General features: G+C 40.8%; 1 protein-coding gene across 2 annotated transcripts in view; it reads left to right on the top strand.

The window, feature by feature from the left end:
- Nucleotides 1-5,824, top strand: part of lmbr1 (limb development membrane protein 1) — a 325,954-nt gene extending 320,130 nt beyond the window's left edge. Inside the window, exons 16-17 of one of the 2 annotated variants that reach the window (XM_041183595.1) lie at nucleotides 1,620-1,781; nucleotides 4,749-5,824. In XM_041183595.1, coding sequence (XP_041039529.1) covers nucleotides 1,620-1,781; nucleotides 4,749-4,834 — 248 coding nt within the window. In that variant the 3' untranslated portion in view covers nucleotides 4,835-5,824. Of the gene's footprint in view, nucleotides 1-1,619; nucleotides 1,782-4,748 lie in introns of those variants that run through there. The other variant, XR_005942582.1, reaches the window with a different exon arrangement.
- The last annotated feature ends 12,908 nt before the right edge of the window (nucleotides 5,825-18,732 follow it).

The following is an 18,732-nucleotide window of genomic DNA, read 5'->3' as shown; positions in this document are numbered from 1 at the left end:
AACTGATCTTTCTTTACAAGGAGAGGGAAATATAAGCTGGTTTAAGGTGTGCGGAGGGGGGCAGGGGGAAGAGAAGTGGAGGGGGGTGGTGTGTTAGGATAGGAGCAGATCATCGAAAGATGTCACAGACAAAGGAACAAAAGAACACAGAGGTGTTGAAGTTGGTGATATTATCTAAATGAATGTGCTAATTAAGAATGGATGGTAGGGCACTCAAGGTATAGCTCTAGTGGGGGTGGGGGAGCATAAAAGATTTAAAAATAATGGAAATAGGTGGGAAAAGAATCACCCAGGTTCCAACATCTCACTGCTTACAAGTAACTGTTGCTGAAAATTGAATGTATGGGGAAAGAAGGCAGAATTGGATTTGGCTGTGATACCATCTATGTTTGACAAGCCTGCTGAAATACAGTTAATGATTTGCACCAAAAAAAAGTACTGAATTGAGGGATTAAAAATCTGTTGAATCTTGGGTAAGTGATAGTTCAGTTAAGAGTCTGTGAGATTGAAATATGTCCCTGATGGCAGCTCAAAACAGGCAGTATGTTATTAGCCGTCTTTTAAATATCCAGCTTGATATTCTGTCAGCTGGGGCTTATTTCATGCAGCGAAAGTTTGTTCTGTACTATCTCCTTAGACAAATTTTAACCTCTACACTTTGAGCACTGGAGAGAAAAAAATTATGTATTGTGGCTAGTGCAATTTGGCTTCTTAGATAGCAATCCACATTTGTGACATCATGGGCAGCATTTTCCCCCCGTTTGGGGGGGGGGGGTGTGGGGTGTTGTGCGGGTCCGGGCACAGCCAATTAAGGCCCCCCTAGCCGTGATGCCTGCCCTGTGTGCTCCCTGTGCAGGTGAGGGGATTCCCTGAGCCGGGAATGAGCTCTTTCGCGCATGTGTGCTAAAGACCACACAGATCTCCCTGAGACAAAGTGCTGCCTCAGGGAGCTCGGCTCAAGTTTGAAAACCTTATTAAAGGAAGAAAAAAATATTCCGGACATGTCCCCTCATGTGACACTGTCAATTAATTTTATTTAAAAATTTTATACACATTTTAAATCCCTCATGAAACCTCATCACGCCGGTGGATGAGGTTTCATGTTTTTTCCGAATGCTGCCAGGGCTCTTTGCTTGCCTGCCAACCTTAAGGTTGGATGAGCAGGTCCACTAGTTGGGTTAATCACTTTTTTTAAAGGTCTTAAGTGGCCGTTGACAGTTTGGCGGGCGCACAGCCGACTCCGGTGCGCGCCTGCCGAACTAAAGATCGGAATGAAGCACGGTGACGTCGGTGCACACGTCCGATGTCACCTTGCGTCATTTTGCACGCCAACGAGCAGGCCCTGCCCCCATTCGCCAACCGGAAAATGCATTCCCATGAGTCCTTTATGGATTGCTTTGCATTATCTTGTGAATAATATATATGGCTATTTTTACCCTTCACATGAAATGAAATATTTGACTGCAGGCTAAGTGTTACAAGCATTGCTGTTGGTGTGAGACTTACCTTCTGATATGTGTTTATATATATGTTTGTCTTGACAATATGGTAATTATTTCGTACCTTGTGTGAAACCTCCTTGATGTTTTTCCTTTCTCTGCCATATTTGTTTTTAACAGGAATCACCAGATTTGACCTACTTGGAGATTTTGGAAGGTTCAACTGGCTTGGCAATTTTTACATTGTCCTCTCATACAATCTGTTATTTGCCGTGGTAACAACTCTGTGCCTGATCCGAAAATTTACATCTGCTGTAAGAGAAGAACTGCTTAAAGCTTTAGGTAAGAGCTAATATCTGTTGACTCTCCTAGATCCAATTATACAAGAACTGTTTCTTTTCTGTACTGCTGATACTTTTTAAACACTTGACATTAAACAAAATAGATCCATGTAATACTTAGGATGCCGTTGCATCTTCAGCACTGATCTCAGATCATTGTGATAGGTATGAGGTACTGCTGTCAGACCTGGGCCAGGATTTTTCCAATGGCAGGCGAGCTGGGTGGGGGCAGGCATGAAGCCGATCACCGCCTGCGATCGACTCTGTGCCGCCATTTTATGTGGGTGGGCTAATTAAGGCCTGCCCAGCGTAATATGCGGCCAGTAGCACTCAGTGCTATCTATGCGAGCGGGGGGGGCGGAGGGAGAGTCGGGGCCAGTGCTCTTTCACGCATGCACGGAGCTGCCTCACGGAGATTGAATGTATATTAAAATCACAGAATATCACAGTGCAGAAGAGGTCCTTCAGCCCATCGAGTCTGCACTGACAATCATGAAAGAAATGATTTAAAAACGTATTTAAACATGTCCCCTCATGTGACTGTGTCACATGAGTGGGAACATATTTTTACATTTATGAAAGATAATTTATTTATTTAATAAAAACTTCAGGAAACCTCATCCCGCTCATGGATGAGGTCTCTTGAAAAACGCAAAGGTTGCTTGGGCATTTCACCTGCCTGCCAACCTTAAGGTTCTCAAGTGGTTCAACTGATTTCTTAATGGCCTTCATAGGACATTTACATTCTGACGGGTGCGCAGCCGACCCCGGTGTGTGCCCGTTGAATGAATTACCCTGATGGCGCGCGATGACATCAGGACACATGCCTAACGTCATCGCGCGTTGGCATGTTGGGCTCATCCCTGCATGTCGACCGGAAAATTCTGCCCCTGATTTACACTGCCTATTATGATCACCTATTACTGCAATTTGCACTAAGGTTGATCACAAAGGATTTCTGCATTGCTCATGTTAATGTTGGAAGAGAGCAGGACTAATTTTTTTTTTTTCAAAACATTCAATAAATGAGTTGGAAGATAAGTTTTGAGTTCCATGGACACTTGTAAAACGTGGCTTTGTACATATACTCCACTCAAAACAGAAAATATTGGGCAGACTCAGCAGCTCTGGCAGTATCTGGGGAAAAGGAAACAGAATTAACAGTTAGGTCTGTAAACTTTCCTCAGAACTGAGAAAGGTTAGGAATGTAATAGGTTTTGAGCAAGTGAAAGCAGAAGAGGGTAGGAACTAAGAGCAAAAAGGAAGATCCGCGAGAGGGAGGAGGGCAGATGAATAGCTGCCATCCAAAAGGAAAGAAATAAGAGAGAAACACAAAAAAACCAAAGAAAAATGAAACAAAATGGGAGCAGAGGTTACAATCTAAATTGTTGAACTGAACAGTTCTGAAGAAAAGTCATATTAGACTCGAAACATTACCTGTAACTCTGTTTCTGTTTCTTTCCACAGATACTGCCAGATCTGCTTTTTCTAGCATTTTATGTTTTTATTTCAGATTTGCAGCATCCGCTTTGCTGTTGTGTTGCTGCAGTACACAAGAGGCACTACTGGTGGGGTTTTTGCATCTCCTGGCCGTAGTATTCATGAGAATTAAATACTGGCCTGATTCCTGTTGACCCCAAACTGCTTTATTGTATTTATATTTGTATTTTGCTTTTACTGTTGAATTGAATGTTGAATCCAGAAGGCTGTAACATCTTTTTCTTTGCTTTCTGACGGCAGCTATTCAGGATCCTGGCATTCACAACCCGCTCTGGACATCTCTTTTATTTCTTTACTTGTTCCTTTATCACTCCCTTTGTTCTTCACTATGATACGTTTTGTCATTTAGTTTCTTGTGTCCTCCACCCTATTACAGTCCTTCACTTTTGTTCTTTTTCCCACCATCCCCTCCTTTACTTCCTCAAAACCTATTGCATTTCTAACTTTCCTCAGTTCTGATGAAAGGTCACAGAACTGAAATGTTAACTTTCTTTCTCTCTTCATAGATGCTGCTTGACCTATTGTTAGTTTCCAGCATTTTTTGTTTTTATTTCAGATTAGCATCCACAATATTTTGCTGTTGTATTGCTGCAGCACACAACAGACCCTGCTGGTGGGGTTTTTGTATCTCCTGGCCTTGGTACTCATGAGAATTAAATACTGATCCGGTTGACCCAAAACTGCTTTCCATCAACTCAAAAGTCAAATAATAATAGGGCCCTGCTTATATAGATGTTTCTTAAAATATTTTATTCTATTGTAACAAAGAAATATATTCCAATAGGATACATTGGAGTGATTACAAAACAATTTGATCAAGGAGTTCAAATGCATCTCCTGGGCACAAAAGAGCTTCCTTAACCCTACAAGTTTTGGATTTGAGAAAAATTGCAATATTTTTTTTATTCAGATATTGAAATGCTGCTGCAGTTCTAAAGAATTGGTTTACTTAAGGAAATAAAATTTATTTTATTAAGCTATGTTAGATCTTGAGTGCCAATTTCTGCACAGGTCATATATGAATTACTTATGCTGTGCCATCTCTACTGTCTTCGAACATAGTCATTGTGTTCCTTTATCAGAACTTCTTACTTTGCAACTTCCAAAGTTTTGGGAATTCTAGCTGAGCACCCATTTTCCATGAATTTTCAGTAAATTAATGCTTTTCCATTTAGGTCTTGTGTATTATGTAAAGATCAAAAGAGAAATAAAAATTACGAAAACATTTTCTTTATTTAACATGTAGCTAAAACGATTGGAACCACTGAATTATGATACTTGTTTATTGTGGTGTGACTTTTTGGAAAACCGTCCCTTTTTAATCCTATTGCCAAAATAATGAACATGATTAGAGCTAACTAATTTTAATAACAATATGCAGATTGAAATGTAGAGGTAATACTTGTGCATCATTGATTAAACTATTTGCTTTGCACAGATATAAACATTTTGTTTTCCTTCTCTCCAGGTCTGAATAGTCTACACCTTTCAAATAGAACGCAAGAGTCAGAGAAGGTCCTGCATTCTGCAAATGGACATCAGAAATCATTCTGAGATTAGAAACCTGGCAACATTACAGGCAACTTTCGGGATGCAAACAGTTCAATCACACGACATTCCACTCCCCACCCCCAGTTCTGCTGGGAGACTTGACAGTCATTTGTTTTCAGCTGCCAGTAAGAGTCAGAAAAAGGTTCAGTTGTGGGTAAATGCTGTCTGAGAAATGCACAGGAAGCATATGTCTGGGGCTCATTCCATTTCAACAAGAGTTTGAGGTGCTGCTGAAGGTGCTTAGCTTGGACTATCATGCTGAATTAAGACTAACTTCTACCGATCACCTGATTATGATTGGGATCCCTTTGGGAGAGATTTAAGTTTTGGAGGGGGCACAGAAAGCAATTGCTTAGTCTGTCACTGAAGCACTGGCCCAGGCTCACTTCTGGAAAATGTGCTGTCAAGAGAAATTAGTTTGTGATGTCTTGGCATGCAAACATGCTCTTCCAGACAGTTCTGGAATTCTGGCTGTTGCTTACATTGGCATTGTGGAGCTGCTGCCATTCGCTGCTTTTGAACTGAATCCCTCATTTTCAATTGAGCCAACCTGGACTCCATCCTAGTGCAGATCATATTCAAATTGCAGTCTGAATGCAGCTTTGACAGAAAGAAAATGTTTGTTGGCTAACCTCTCCCATGGCATTATGATGAATCTGTTTTCAATCTTCTGTTGTAAAACAAAAATTAAATTGGCGTACTTTATTGGTGAATAAAATCCAAACTGGATTAGTGCAGCTATAAGGTGAATATCTCCTTCATAGCAGCAACTGGAAGCAGTGCACTTGCTATTTCCCCACACAATCCAGTTTCCAGTTGCCAGTAATGAATTGATCTGCACGTTGACAAACCCCATCCTAGCAGGTGGCCGGTTCATGAAGCTTGGAAAAACAAATTGCAGTGAAATTGCTACCTGTTTTTTCCATTCTGCTTTACTGATTGTAGAGACTGGGAATTTATATCCAACCATTATAAGTATCAGTCTTATGTTTATAATTCCAATGTCACTTAACAGAGTAATAATTTAATTGGTATCTTGAATCTTAAAATGTCCACCTGCAATTGCAATACGTTTTCATGTCATCATAAAAGACATTGAATAGTTGTGACAAAGATGACTTGTGGAGGAGGCAAGGTTAATGTTCAGTGTTTGCCATTTGAGGCCAGATAAATGGCTTCAAATTATGCAGACTGGAAACTGAGGGCAGAATTTAATTCCAGCCCCCCCCAACCCTCCACGTTCTCCCCACCCCCCCAACTCCAGCGGCGATTTTGGAGGCTGATGGGTGCATTTAATTGGGTGGGATGCTGTGGGGTGGGGACCCATCACTTCCTGCCTCTGCCTGATTAAGTCCAAGGCGGGGAGGCTTATGAGGATGGGGGAGTCACCATGCAAGGAGCATGTAAAGCAAACCCACTGTCGGGTTTTCTTATGGGCTTCCAGGGTTGGGGGGAAAGGGGGAGTGCTTGTTCAAAAGCACTCAGTGCTTGGTCAAGGAATCTGGCACCGGGAAGGGGGTGCCCACTGAGAGCCACCACCCTGCCCTTTCTTCTGACCCCCTCTCCCCTCTAGCCAGGGACAGCCTTCCCTTGACCCCTATCCTGGCCTCACCCATGTGTGGCTTGGGTCCTAGGCATCTCCCAGGGTGCATTATCGGCAGCAGCTGCCACTCCCAGAGGCGCTGACAGATAATGGAGAGTTGCTGGCCTCTGATTAGCTGGCAGCTCTTGGGGTGGGGTGGGGGGGGGGGGCAAGATTTTCACCCCGGGATCCTGAATCCTTATGCAGGCCTGATGTTGGCCTGAGAAGTGCCTGATGAGCACTTGATTCCGTTGGACCTTTCCCAACACATGAAGCAAGGTGGGGCTCCTGCCAGTTTTCCAGCCAACGAGCGAGACCCCTGTCACCAACATTAAATTCCGCCCTTAAAGCAGAATCATCCTGGCATAGTGGACTACTAATTGTTTGCCAGAATCTATTCCTAAAATCTTTTTCTGCCACTGCATTGTGCAGAAACAAAGTCCATCAACATTTGGCAAGCAAGCCGTAGCCTTTTTATTTTCTCAAAATATCAAGAGCCATGCCAAAACAGAATCAGTTTTCCTCTCCTCCCTCCTCCTCCTGTACAATTCCCCCCACCAAACCCACAAACATGTGATGAAGTTCCCCAAATAACAATAGCAACTGTTCTTAAAAGTATACTATTGATTGTAAAGTGGTTGCAATTTCCTGAGGATGTGCAAGTTTATGCACCAGTTTATTTGTTCTTAATTCCCCACTATACTGTCTTCAGGCATACTGATTAATAGCAAGTATAACTTCTTAAAATTAATACCCAATAACTTTTTTAGGTGATATAATTGACATCCCCTTTGATTATGTTGGAAGTTTTTTTTAGGGTATGGGAAAAAGAATGTTTCAGTCTTTTGTATTTTTTAAAAGAGCTGAACACTAGCACATTTATGCAGCAATACGCTTACTCTTATCTGAGCAGATTAGTTTGATTGGGTGGAGGGAGGTGAAGAAAATTCTGTTCAATTGGGAGGAAAAAATGAAAAATATTCAATTTTCTAATATCATTATCTTGGACACAAACAATAAGGGCACTAGTACTAGTCTTCTGTCAGAAAACTGGGTACAAGGATATCGACTTTAACATCATACAATTGTAGCCTGTATCATTCCAGGGAGATGTGGCATGCTCTTCAAATTTATTCAAAGACTGTGCGCTCATTTTTCTGAGTTCTGCAGACCTTGGTTACCTTGCATCAAGGTTAAATACTAGTTCTGTTTACATTAGCTGTGATCCGTTTTGATAAACCCATTTATGTAGATTCTAGGCTGAACAAAAAAAAGGTATGTAGTTAGGAAATGATTAGACTAAATAGTAACTGAATGAAGGCTCTATTCACCGGTGTCTGACAATCTGTTGCACATGAACAATGTTTTTACGGAAAGAATGGGAAGAATAAATTTTGAAATGTGTTTTATGCTCATGAATCTGCAGTAAGTTGGGCCTGGCCTTTTGAATGAATTGGGAGAATTTAAAAATATTTTCAACTTGAGTCTTTTTGAACAGGAAATATATAAAGCACATGTGTCCTGCTTTGGTTAGTGAGATTTGAAAACTTTGAATCACCTCAACATGTTGGTGAGTAGCTAACATTCAACATGTTGACGAGTACTTTGTCGTTTACATAATTTTTGTCCAAACCTTCCTTCAGCAATATTAGCAGCATAACGCATTGCATATTTTGCCCTTGATTTCACTTAATTGCCACTCATTATTCCTTAAGTGTAATGTTGATCATGTCTGGTCAGTGTGCTTATGATAGGTAATTGTAGATGGTACGTTGCCAGTCCTCTGTGAAATTAATTGCATTAATTGGATACACAGGTTGTTTTCTTCTTATAAAATAGCATGAGCATTATTACTATGATGAAACCACTGAGTTCATGGAGCATTTTCAGGACCATCAGCAAACACTGGCTTGTATCCATCCTACGTGTTGGAACAGTTTTAAGGACATAAAGTGTGAATTGGGGGGGAAAGCCATTCCGTGCATCAAACCATTCCACTTATTTTTGTTCAAGTTATAGTCAATTTTTTTGTGAATGGATTTAACTAGATGCCAAAATCCAGACTGCTACTTCGAGCTTTTGTTTTTAGCAAAGGTGCAAGTGAAGATACATTAAGAGGCTTTGATTTGTTGCAGTCAAATGTTTTTGAAGTGACAGATGTAACATAATCTCTTTAAATGTTTGTAGGATAAAAGAGCACAGTTTTCTTCTGCCATTTAAAAATGAACTTACTTGCTGATATTTTAGAGGTTTCATTTGTATTCAATATTTTTGTTTTCCTGAGAGGGGACAGTAAGAAGGAGTGTTTAATCTATTGAGTTTTAAGGCACTTTTACAGTAATGGATTGTAGCATATTAGCTGGCACACAGTAGTCCATTTGCCAGCATCACTCAAAAAATAATTCTTAATTCTGGCAAACATTCGTGTCATAGATGGAGGCAAAGAGGGTATGTGAATCTGTTAACAGATTCAGGTCATCAGTTCCAGAAAATTTAAATGCAAAGAGCTAGTCCTTGCATTTGCGCTCTGTGCCAGTGTGTTAAACAGCAGAGCCCAGCTTGGTTATGGATGCTTGTGCATTTAAGAGGATATGCTCAGAGGTGACTATTTCCAAAAATGAGTTTAAAAAAAACAGTGGTATGAGAGTGCTTAGTGAACAAAACATGATGTAGTTCCCAGCACGCAACTGCTCTGCCATTAAATCCATAACTTCTGAATGCTAAATAAAAAGTAACAGGCAGCTACTAAGTTTTAATATTTTATTAGTAACATTAGCCCTTGGATCTTGTGCAATAATAGCAACACCAAAATAGAAGTGCCAGATTTGGCAGAAATGGCACCATGAGCATCATAAGGCCTCTGGCCTTAGCAAGTCTGGCAGATTTACTTTGATGTTGCTACTGAATGCAAGAGACCCATGCAAGAGAAGGTATTGGCCCTGGTGTGATAATACAAAGAGAGCAACTTTATTTACTTTCACCTACTATATCTTCAGTTTTATTTTGTGTTTAAGTGTGATGATGTTACTCAGCCATATATGCAATTATTTGCAGTGACCAAAAAGGCCTACACATATATGGTATCATATGTACCAGGCATTTGCAAACTTTCCAGTTTCTTACCTACAAAGAGTTAATGACAAATTCACTGTGATTTCCTTCTTGCCTCCCAGCTCAATATCAGTGAGTTTGTTTTTTCTGATCACATTTTTGTAGCAACATTCATGTACATTATGGTAGTGTTTATTGTGATAAATAGCATTTTTTTTTGTCTTATGCACTGTGACCTGACTTGTTTTCATAGAAATATGTATTTCTGTCACATTGTAATTAAAAGGAAATGCAAAACAGATTATTTTGGTATGTTTGAGTAAACCTTGTTAAAATAACCCATTTTGTGCTACCAGTAATATCCCTGTTGGTTAAAGGCCCATATTTGTAACTGCGACAAGTATGTAGTTTACCTGGCACACATGCCCAAACTTAGCTGTCCATTGTGGGATTACTGGCATAAAATAGGCACTATAATAAGCTCATTTAAATGTATATACAAATCCAATCTGTCCAAATGTGAAATATTTTCTGATGACTAGGCTGTGAAGCAACACTTTAGATTGTTTTCTCGTGAGCATTATTCTGTCTGGGAGAGAATGGGTGCAGTTTGGTGAATTGGCAGCTGCGTTTTTTTGTTACAAACTATAAAGTTATAATTGCTTCCCTGCAGTGAGATCTGTTTGTTTAAGTTCAGGATGTGCCCTCCATTACTTTCAGAAGAACCTCTTCTGGTTATTTTTAAATAGGCATTCTGCTGTATTACTTCAAACAATGTTGATTTTTTTTTCTTAAATTTACAAATTAAAACTGTGAAACAGTGCATAGAAACAGATATGTTTATCTAAAATGTTGGGATGATGCATGATTTCCAGGACGTTGCAGTTGAACTGAGTTGCATTCATTTTTATATTTTATTTTGTTGATCATTGGGTACAGATATGTTGCATGGGGTCTATAAACCAGGTTACTTCTGTAGGTCTCTATATTGGACTGGATAAGACTAGTTACAAAGGAAGCAAAAGTTATTTTCTCATATTTTGGTGGCTACCAGAAGAAAATTGTTTTAACTCTTAATCATTTTAATGTGTTGAGCTTTGTGAATTTGTCAGGTTGGCTTCATGGTCAACTGACTACAGTTTGATGCTAGTTACATCACGGCCATGTGTTTGCAAACAAAGGAGAAAAGATTTTCTACTTTTTCCCAAAGACGACACTCCTTTAACTTGATTCGAAGATGTATGTAGTTAATTTTGCAACTGGAAAAAATTAGAGTTTTACATAACAGAGATATAGGAGCATGTAACAGTTTGCTGAGATACACATCGTCCAGTGATCAGTTTGTCAGTCATTTTGCTCTTCATTCCAAAGAATTTAACTATTTTTAAAATGAAAGCTTGGTCAGGTTCACTACAAATCAAATCTCATGTTAGATATGGTTGAGGAGGATTGGCAAAGGCATGAATAACACATATGAATATAGCGTCAGCTAATGGGTTGAAAGCCTCTGCCAGCTGTTGGGGGTTTACCTGGCCTGAACTCTGCTTTGTGGGCATGAGGTAGTAGTACAAAACTCTAAGAAATTTAAACTTTTTTTCAGAGAACAAAGGATAGCTCGTTTAGGAGATGGAAATCTCACACTGCAGTTTTGTGTACAGCTTCGATATTGATGCCAAGGTTCAGAGTGAAGGGAGCTCTATGCTGATGCTGTGACATAGCTGACCTTGATGTAGTGTTGTACTTGGCTGCCTTTTTCATGGGTACTGCATATTTTACTTTGGTAGCTCCCAGAATGATGCTGTAAATACTTCCAAATTAATTGTGAACTGATGTTATTATTGACATGGCTCAATGTTTACTTCTGCAATTAATGTCTATTTTAAAGTTGAAGAAAAATGGTGACATCTGCAAAGAGAGTTGTGCAAAACCTAACTCTTCACAATAACCATGTCTTGCAAAAACAGCTGAAAGAACTGCAGTGGTGTTATCCTTTTGAAATGGTAGTTAACGGCATAGCTCTTTTTTTATCATGTTATTTTTCAGCCGCTGTCAATTAATCTTCTTAACATTTTGTTCAGTTGTCTTAATTTAAAATAAGTCATTTACTAAAACTTATATTAATATTGTTTGATGTCCAGTAGTTCCCATATCAACAGAATTATTGCATAAATTGATTTATTACATGTTCTAAAACAAACAGAATTTTTTTCTCGTGCAGACTTTATTTAGACTTCTAGAAGCGCAAGAGGCAAGCAGCTGCCAATTCATTAGTTAAGCTGTTCATTTTGATTTATCGGATGTATATCCTGGGTGTTGCAGCTGTTGATATATTGCATGTTAGTATTGTTTCATTGTTGGCACTAAGAGAATGTATCATCAACATTGTACTTATGTTTATTTTTTTTGTAAAAGTTTGTAATCAAAGTTTACATTGTAGCTCCCCTTGTGTTTACAATAAATTTCAATGAACTGTGTTTAATGTGCTTTTCCATATCCTTTTTACAATCTGTCGAAGACCGCAGAAAAATACAGTACTTGAAAGGAAGATGGATTGTGTAGCTTGAACAGTTCAAAACAGAACCATGTAATATGATAGAAATGTCTGATAATTGCCAACATTGAACTCCTCCCACTTCTAATATTTCAATTAGGAAGTTCTAATTGGCAAAAAACAAAAAAGATGATCCAAACCATGGCTTCCCAGAACTGCTCATTGCTGTGCCTTTGAAGACCTTCAGGAAGTAATGCTGTATGAACTTCTTTTTGATGAACAACCTTTAGAAATACATACAGACAAAAGGCCATTCAGTCCATCAAGTCTGCCTTTTCAATCCATGCTACCATGGGTTATTCCCAGAGTATATAAAACACCCTTTGATTTATTATCTCAAACTCATTTGCCAAGAATGAATTAAAAAAAGCAACTGTGGTTCCACACAATGCACCTCACTTTTCAGCGTCTTCAGAAAATTACACAGGTAAAGCCATCGAGAGGTGAATACCTAAATATCTAAAAGTAGTCCAGAAAATAATGTAAGTGTGTGAAGCCTATCTTAGCCTATCTGTTGATGAAATCTTCAAACTTCAGACTCTACTATTGCAGTGCTTTCCTGGCTGGCTTTTCACCTTCCACTATCTGTAAACTTCAGCTAATCCAAAACATTTCTGCCTGTGTCCTCTGCCATGCTGAGTTCTGCTCCCTCATCACCATTGTCCTTAAATTGACTTCCAGTGAATTCCTCAGTGCCTCAAAGATAGTTTTCAAGAATCTCTCATCATCTCTCCTAAGACCACCTCCTTTGGCTCGGCATCCACTTTTTCCTTTACACTCCTTGGAAAATTTTTCAGCATTAGGCATGCTATGTAAATGCAAGCTGTTTCTCGCAGAACAGTAGCCTAACAATACAGTCTGCACTATTGATGCATGAATAGTTGTATTCCAGTCCCTTTTCTACTCGCAATGTGTTTTTGGGAAGAGAGGTGGATTTAGAGAGGATGTTTCCTCTTGTAGGAGAATCTAGAACTAGGAGTCATTGTTTAAAAATAAGGGGCAGGATTTTCCGTGCCACCTCACCCACGGCGGGTCCCGCCCGCCACGGGGCCAGAAAATCCCAGCCAAGGGATCATCCATTTAAAATAGATGAGGTGAAATTTTTTTCTCTTGAGGGTTGTGAGTGTTTGGAACTCTCTTCCTGAAAAGTTGGTGGATGCAGAGCCTTTGAATATTTTTAAGGCAGGGGTGCATAGATTCTCAGTAAGCACTGAGGTGATAGGTTATCGGCAGTAGGTGGGATGCAGATTCCAGGTTACTATCAAATCAACCATGATCTTAATAAATGGTGGGGCAGACTCGAGGGTCTGGTTGGCTTTCTCCTGCTCCTTGTTCGTATGTTTGTAACAATGATAAAATAGCACATTCATACTTGTTTTACTTATTTCATTCCACTATAGAACCCAGTGTAATAAAGTATATATTTTTCAAATCTTTTGTTTGAAAATGACCAAAACATTTGTCTCATAACTTTTCATTACGATTGTAGGATTTGGGCATTGATTATTCTTCACATGCATCAGTATGATGTTTGGAGAAAAGGCAGGAGACTCTGAGACCGTCTTACTTGGAGCTGTGTGTCTCCCCTTCCAATATACTGCATCTCTATAGTGATTATGTCCAGGTTTTACCCCTGTTATTGGCATTAGTCACAATCATGCCCTTTTTCCTGAATGGAAAATAGCCCAGACTATTCTGTGTCTGTATTTCAGCCCGTGAGCTTGAATTGCTATTAATAAAGTCTTTGGATTGAGATTTATATTTATTGATACATTTTTCAGCAAGTTCTACCTTCAAAATGGCAGTTAGTACCTTGTGCCGGACTTAAGATTTCTTTTCCAGACTGAAGGCTTCAGCTTGCAGAGGAATTGATCCGAAATCTAATGGGTGAAACATTTTCTCACTTCATGGCTGAGCATTTTTGTTTTCAACCGCCCCACCCTGCCAGACACATCCTTGCCATGTCGGTGGCAATGCTGATGGTATTGGTTTCTAAGTGGCCTAGCTGTTTCACTGCTATAGTCAGCAACATGACCAAAAAGTGTTTGCAAGAATAGAAAAAAAGTCATAACTTTTAAGTTTGAATGAAGTATCTAATTGAGAAACTGGATTGAATATTGATATAAATGCTTACCCTGGACTGAAAAATGACTATATATACATAAATACTGTGGAATTTCTACCCCTCTGGTCAGCCTAGTTCAGTAAGAGAGTAAGGATAAGAATCGAGATCTTCAGGTACCCTTTAAGTTCACGGTAAATGATTGCTGATTATGTGACCGCCTCGAGAGGCTGATGGGGTGCAAAGTGCCAAGATCAGTGGATTTTAGTCTTGGTTGGGTTCAGCTTTAAAGTGCATTTGAGCAATTTTTTTCAATAATAATTACATGGCGAATGAGAGGAGTTTAATTCTTGCAAGAGTTTGGTACTAGATAGAGTTCAGGTAAATACTTTTTTTTTCAAAAAGTTCAACAGATCAGTGGGATGACAGCATAGGGAACTCTTGCTGATGCATGTAGAGTGTGATTTGTAGGCCTTATGAATCCTCGGCGTATCCAAGGGCAACCAACTTGCATCTTGTTAGAAAATTGAATCTGGGGGGGCAGCATTTCCACATTCGATCATCATGTGGCCACACACCATCATCAGGATTTTTTGTATTGTACTCTCCAGAACGTTGTACCTTGAAAACCAGTGCAAGACAGTTACAAACACATGAATGGAAAAAGAAAAGTGAGTGACTATCTTCACAGGCAGCAGAGGGAGCCAGGGCCTGCAGTAGAACTGCCCAATGGGTATATTGTTTTGGACAAGTATGAAGTGAGCAGCAACAGTGATTCAGGAGGTTAGTCCTGAGCAATACTATGTAACAAAGACTACTGTAGCCAAGGATGGTAAGTTATGAGAGGCACTATAGAGACTGCAACAGGAAATTAGTAATAATGGAGGATTCTATAATCATGGGGAGTTGGCCTTTACTTTAGGACATATGACTAGGAGCCCAAAATGGTGTGTTGCTTCCTGGTGTTGAAGTGAAACACATCATGGAATGGATGGAAAACTACTTGTGGGGAGAGGGACAACAGCCAAAAGTCGTCATTCATTTTGGAACGAGTGATCTAAAACTAAATTCCATTTGCAGTCTTGGAGAGAGAATTTAAGTTGTTGGGGACTAAGTTGAAAAATAAGAACTGAGGGACAGTAATCTCCAGATGGATATCTGTGCTAGACACTGGGTAGGTTAAGGAGGGGAACTGTAGACAGGCTAACGTCCTGATGCAGTAGGCAGGGTACACATTTCTGGGGTAATGGAATGAGGCCTCCAGTTATTTTTATTTGTTCATGGGATATGAGCCTTGCTGACAAGATCAGAATTTATTGCCCATCCTGAATTGCCCTCAAGAAGGTGGTGGGATGCTGCTGCCTTGAACTGCTACACTTTCTGTAGCGTAGGTACACCCACAGTGCTGGTAGGAAGGGAGTTCATGGATTTTGACCCAACGACATCAGAGAAACGGCAATATAGTTCCAAGGCAGGATGGTGTGTGACTTGGAGGAGAACTTGCAAGTAGTGATGTTCCTATGCATCTGCTGTCCTTATCCTTTTAGGCAGGAGGGCCTATGGGTTTGAAAGATGCTGTTGAAGCAGCCTTGCAAGTAACTGCAGTGCATTTGGTATACAACACAATGTTGCTGTTGTGTGTCAGTGGTAGAGGGAATGACGATCAAGCACTCTGCTTTGTTCAATATGGTGTTGAGCTTCGAGTATTGTTGGAGCTGCCCTCAGCTGGCAGATTTAATTCCTCACTTATTTGCCTGATAGATGATGCATCAGCTCTGGGAAGTCAAGTTACCATAATACCATAAGACATGGGAGCAGAAATTAGGCCATTCGGCCCATCGAGTCTGCTCCGCCATTCAATCATGGCTGACAAGTTTCTCAACCCCATTCTCCTACCTTCTCCCCATAACCTTTGATCCCCTTACCAATCAAGAACCTATCTATCTCGGTCTTAAATACACTCAATGACCCGTTGCGAGTTACTCACCACAGAATTCCCAGCTTCTGACCATTCTTGTAGCCACAGTTTTTACATTGCTGGTCCAGTTAAGTTTCTCATCAGTGGTAACCACCAGGATGTTAATGGTTGGGGATTCAGCAATGCTAAGTCTATTGAATGGCATGGGGAGACATTAAAATTCCCTCTTGTTGGAGATGGCTATTGCCTGGTACTTGTGTGGCACAAATGTTACTTGCCACTTATCAGCTTTTTTCTGCGTTCATGGGATGTGGGCGTCACTGCCCAGGCCAGCATTTATTGCTCATCTTTAATTGCCCTTGTTCAGAGTCAACCACGTTGCTGTGGGACTGGAGTCACCTGTAAGGACAGCAGATTTGCTTCCCTAAAGGACATTAGTGAACCAGATGGGTTTTTACAACAATCTGCAATGGTCTTGTGATCATCATTAGACTTTTAATTCCACATTTTTATTGAATTGAAATTTCACCATCTGCTGTGGCGGGATTCGAACCTGAAACAATACCACTATGCCATTGCCTCCCCAGGCCCAAGCCTGAATGTTGTCCAGGTCTTGCTGCATATTGGCATGGACTGCTTAAGTATCTGAGAAGGTGTGAATGGTACTGAACACTCTGCATTCATCAATGAACATCCCCACTTCTGACCTTATGATGGAATGAAGGTCATTGGTAAGCAACTGAAGATGTTTGGGCCTACGACACTACCCTCAGAGACTCCTAGATTGTTGTCCTCGGACTGAGATGATTGGCCTCCGACAACCACAACCATCTTACTTTGTGCTAGGTATGACTCCAGCCAGTTGAGAAATTTCCTCCTGGTTCCTATTGACTTCAATTTTGATGCCACACTTGGTCAAATACTGCCTTAATATCGATGTCAGTCACACCTCTGAAATTTGGTTCTTTTGTCCAAGTTTGGATCAAGATTGTAACAAGGTTTGGAGCCCTGGTGGAACCCAAACTAGCAAGAATGAACAGCCTATTGCTGAATAAGTGCCATATGATAGGATTATGCATGACACCTTCCAAACTTTGTTTGTAATTGAGAGTAGACTGATGGGATGGTAATTGACTGATTGGATTTGTCCTGGTTTTGCGGACAAGAAATAGCTGGGCAATTTTCCGTGTTGCCAGGTAGATGCCAGTGTTGAAGCTGTACTGGAACAGCTTGGCTAGGGGCACAGCTAGCTCTGGATCACATATTTGATGTTGCAGCCAGGATGTTATCAGGATCCATGGCCCTTGCTGTGTACCATTTCTTGATATCATGTGGAGTTAATTGAATTGGCTAAATACTGGTATCTGTGATGCTGGGGTACTCAGGAGAGGGTCAAGATGGACCATCAATGTGGCACTTCTGGCTTTCAGTTGTGAATTTTACACTGTCATGATTGGCAACCCCTTCATTGAAAATGGAGATGCTCATGGAGTTTTCACCTCCCATTAGTTATTTAACTGTCCACCACCATATGTGACTGGCTGTGACAGAACTGCAGAGCTTTGATCTAATTCTTTGGTTGTAGGATCGCTTAGCTCTGTCTGTAGCATGCTTTTTGTTTTATTCACTTCTGGGATGTGGGCATCACTGGCTATGCCAGCAATTATTGCCCATCCCTAATTGCCTTTGAGACGGTGGTGGAGAGCTGCCTTCTTGAACCACTACAGTCCCTGTGGTCTTAGGGAGTGAGTTTTAGGATTTTGACCCAGTAACAGTGATATATTTCAAAGTCAGGATGGTGAGCAGCTTGGAAGGGAACTTCCAGGTGGTAGTGTTCCCATGTATCTGCTGCCCTTGCCCTTCTAGATGGTAGTGAAAGATGCTGTTGAAGGAGCCTCAGTAAGTTTCTGCGATGCATCTTGTAGACGATGCACACTGCTCCCACTGTGCGTCAGTGGTGGAGCGCGTGAATGTTTGTGGAAGGGGTGCCAATCAAGTGAGCAACTTTGCCCTCTGGTGACAAGCTTCTTGAGTGTTGGCACTACATTCATCCAGGCAAGTGGAAAGTATTCCATCACACTCCTGACTTGTGCCTTGTAAATGGTGGACAGGCTTTGGGGGGTCAGGAGGTGAGTTACATGCTGCAAGACTCCTAACCTCTGACTTACTCTAGTAGCCACTGTATTTATATCGCTAGTCCTGGTCATTGGTAACCCCAGGATGTTGATAGTGGGGGATTCAGCGATGGTAATGCTATTGAATGTCAGAGGGCGATGGTTAGATTCTCTCTTGTTGGAGATGGTCATTGCCTGACATTTGTGTGGCGTGAATGTTACTTGCCACCTGTCAGCCCAAGCCTGGATATTGTCCAGGTCTTGCTGCATTTGGACATGGACTGCTTCAATATCTGAGGAGTCATGAATGGTGCTGAACATTGTGTAACCATCAGTGAACATCCCCACTTCTGACCTCATCATAGAAGGAAGGTCATTGATGAAGCAGCTGAAGATGGTTGGGCCAAGGACACTACCCTGAGGAACTCCTGCTGTGTTGTTCTGGGACTGAGATGATTGACCTCCAACAACCACAACCATCTTCCTTTGTGCTAGGTATGGCCCCAACCTGCAGAGAGTTTTCCCTCTGATTCCCATTGACTCCAGTTTTGCTAGGGCTCCTTGATGACACACTCAGTCAGATGCTACCTTTATGTCAACATAAAAACATAAGAAATAGGAGC

Source organism: Carcharodon carcharias, chromosome 3 (genome assembly GCF_017639515.1).
Source record: "Carcharodon carcharias isolate sCarCar2 chromosome 3, sCarCar2.pri, whole genome shotgun sequence".
Lineage (NCBI taxonomy): Eukaryota > Metazoa > Chordata > Chondrichthyes > Lamniformes > Lamnidae > Carcharodon > Carcharodon carcharias.
Note: the sequence above shows the minus strand (reverse complement) of the source record. Positions and strands in the feature narration are given on the sequence as shown.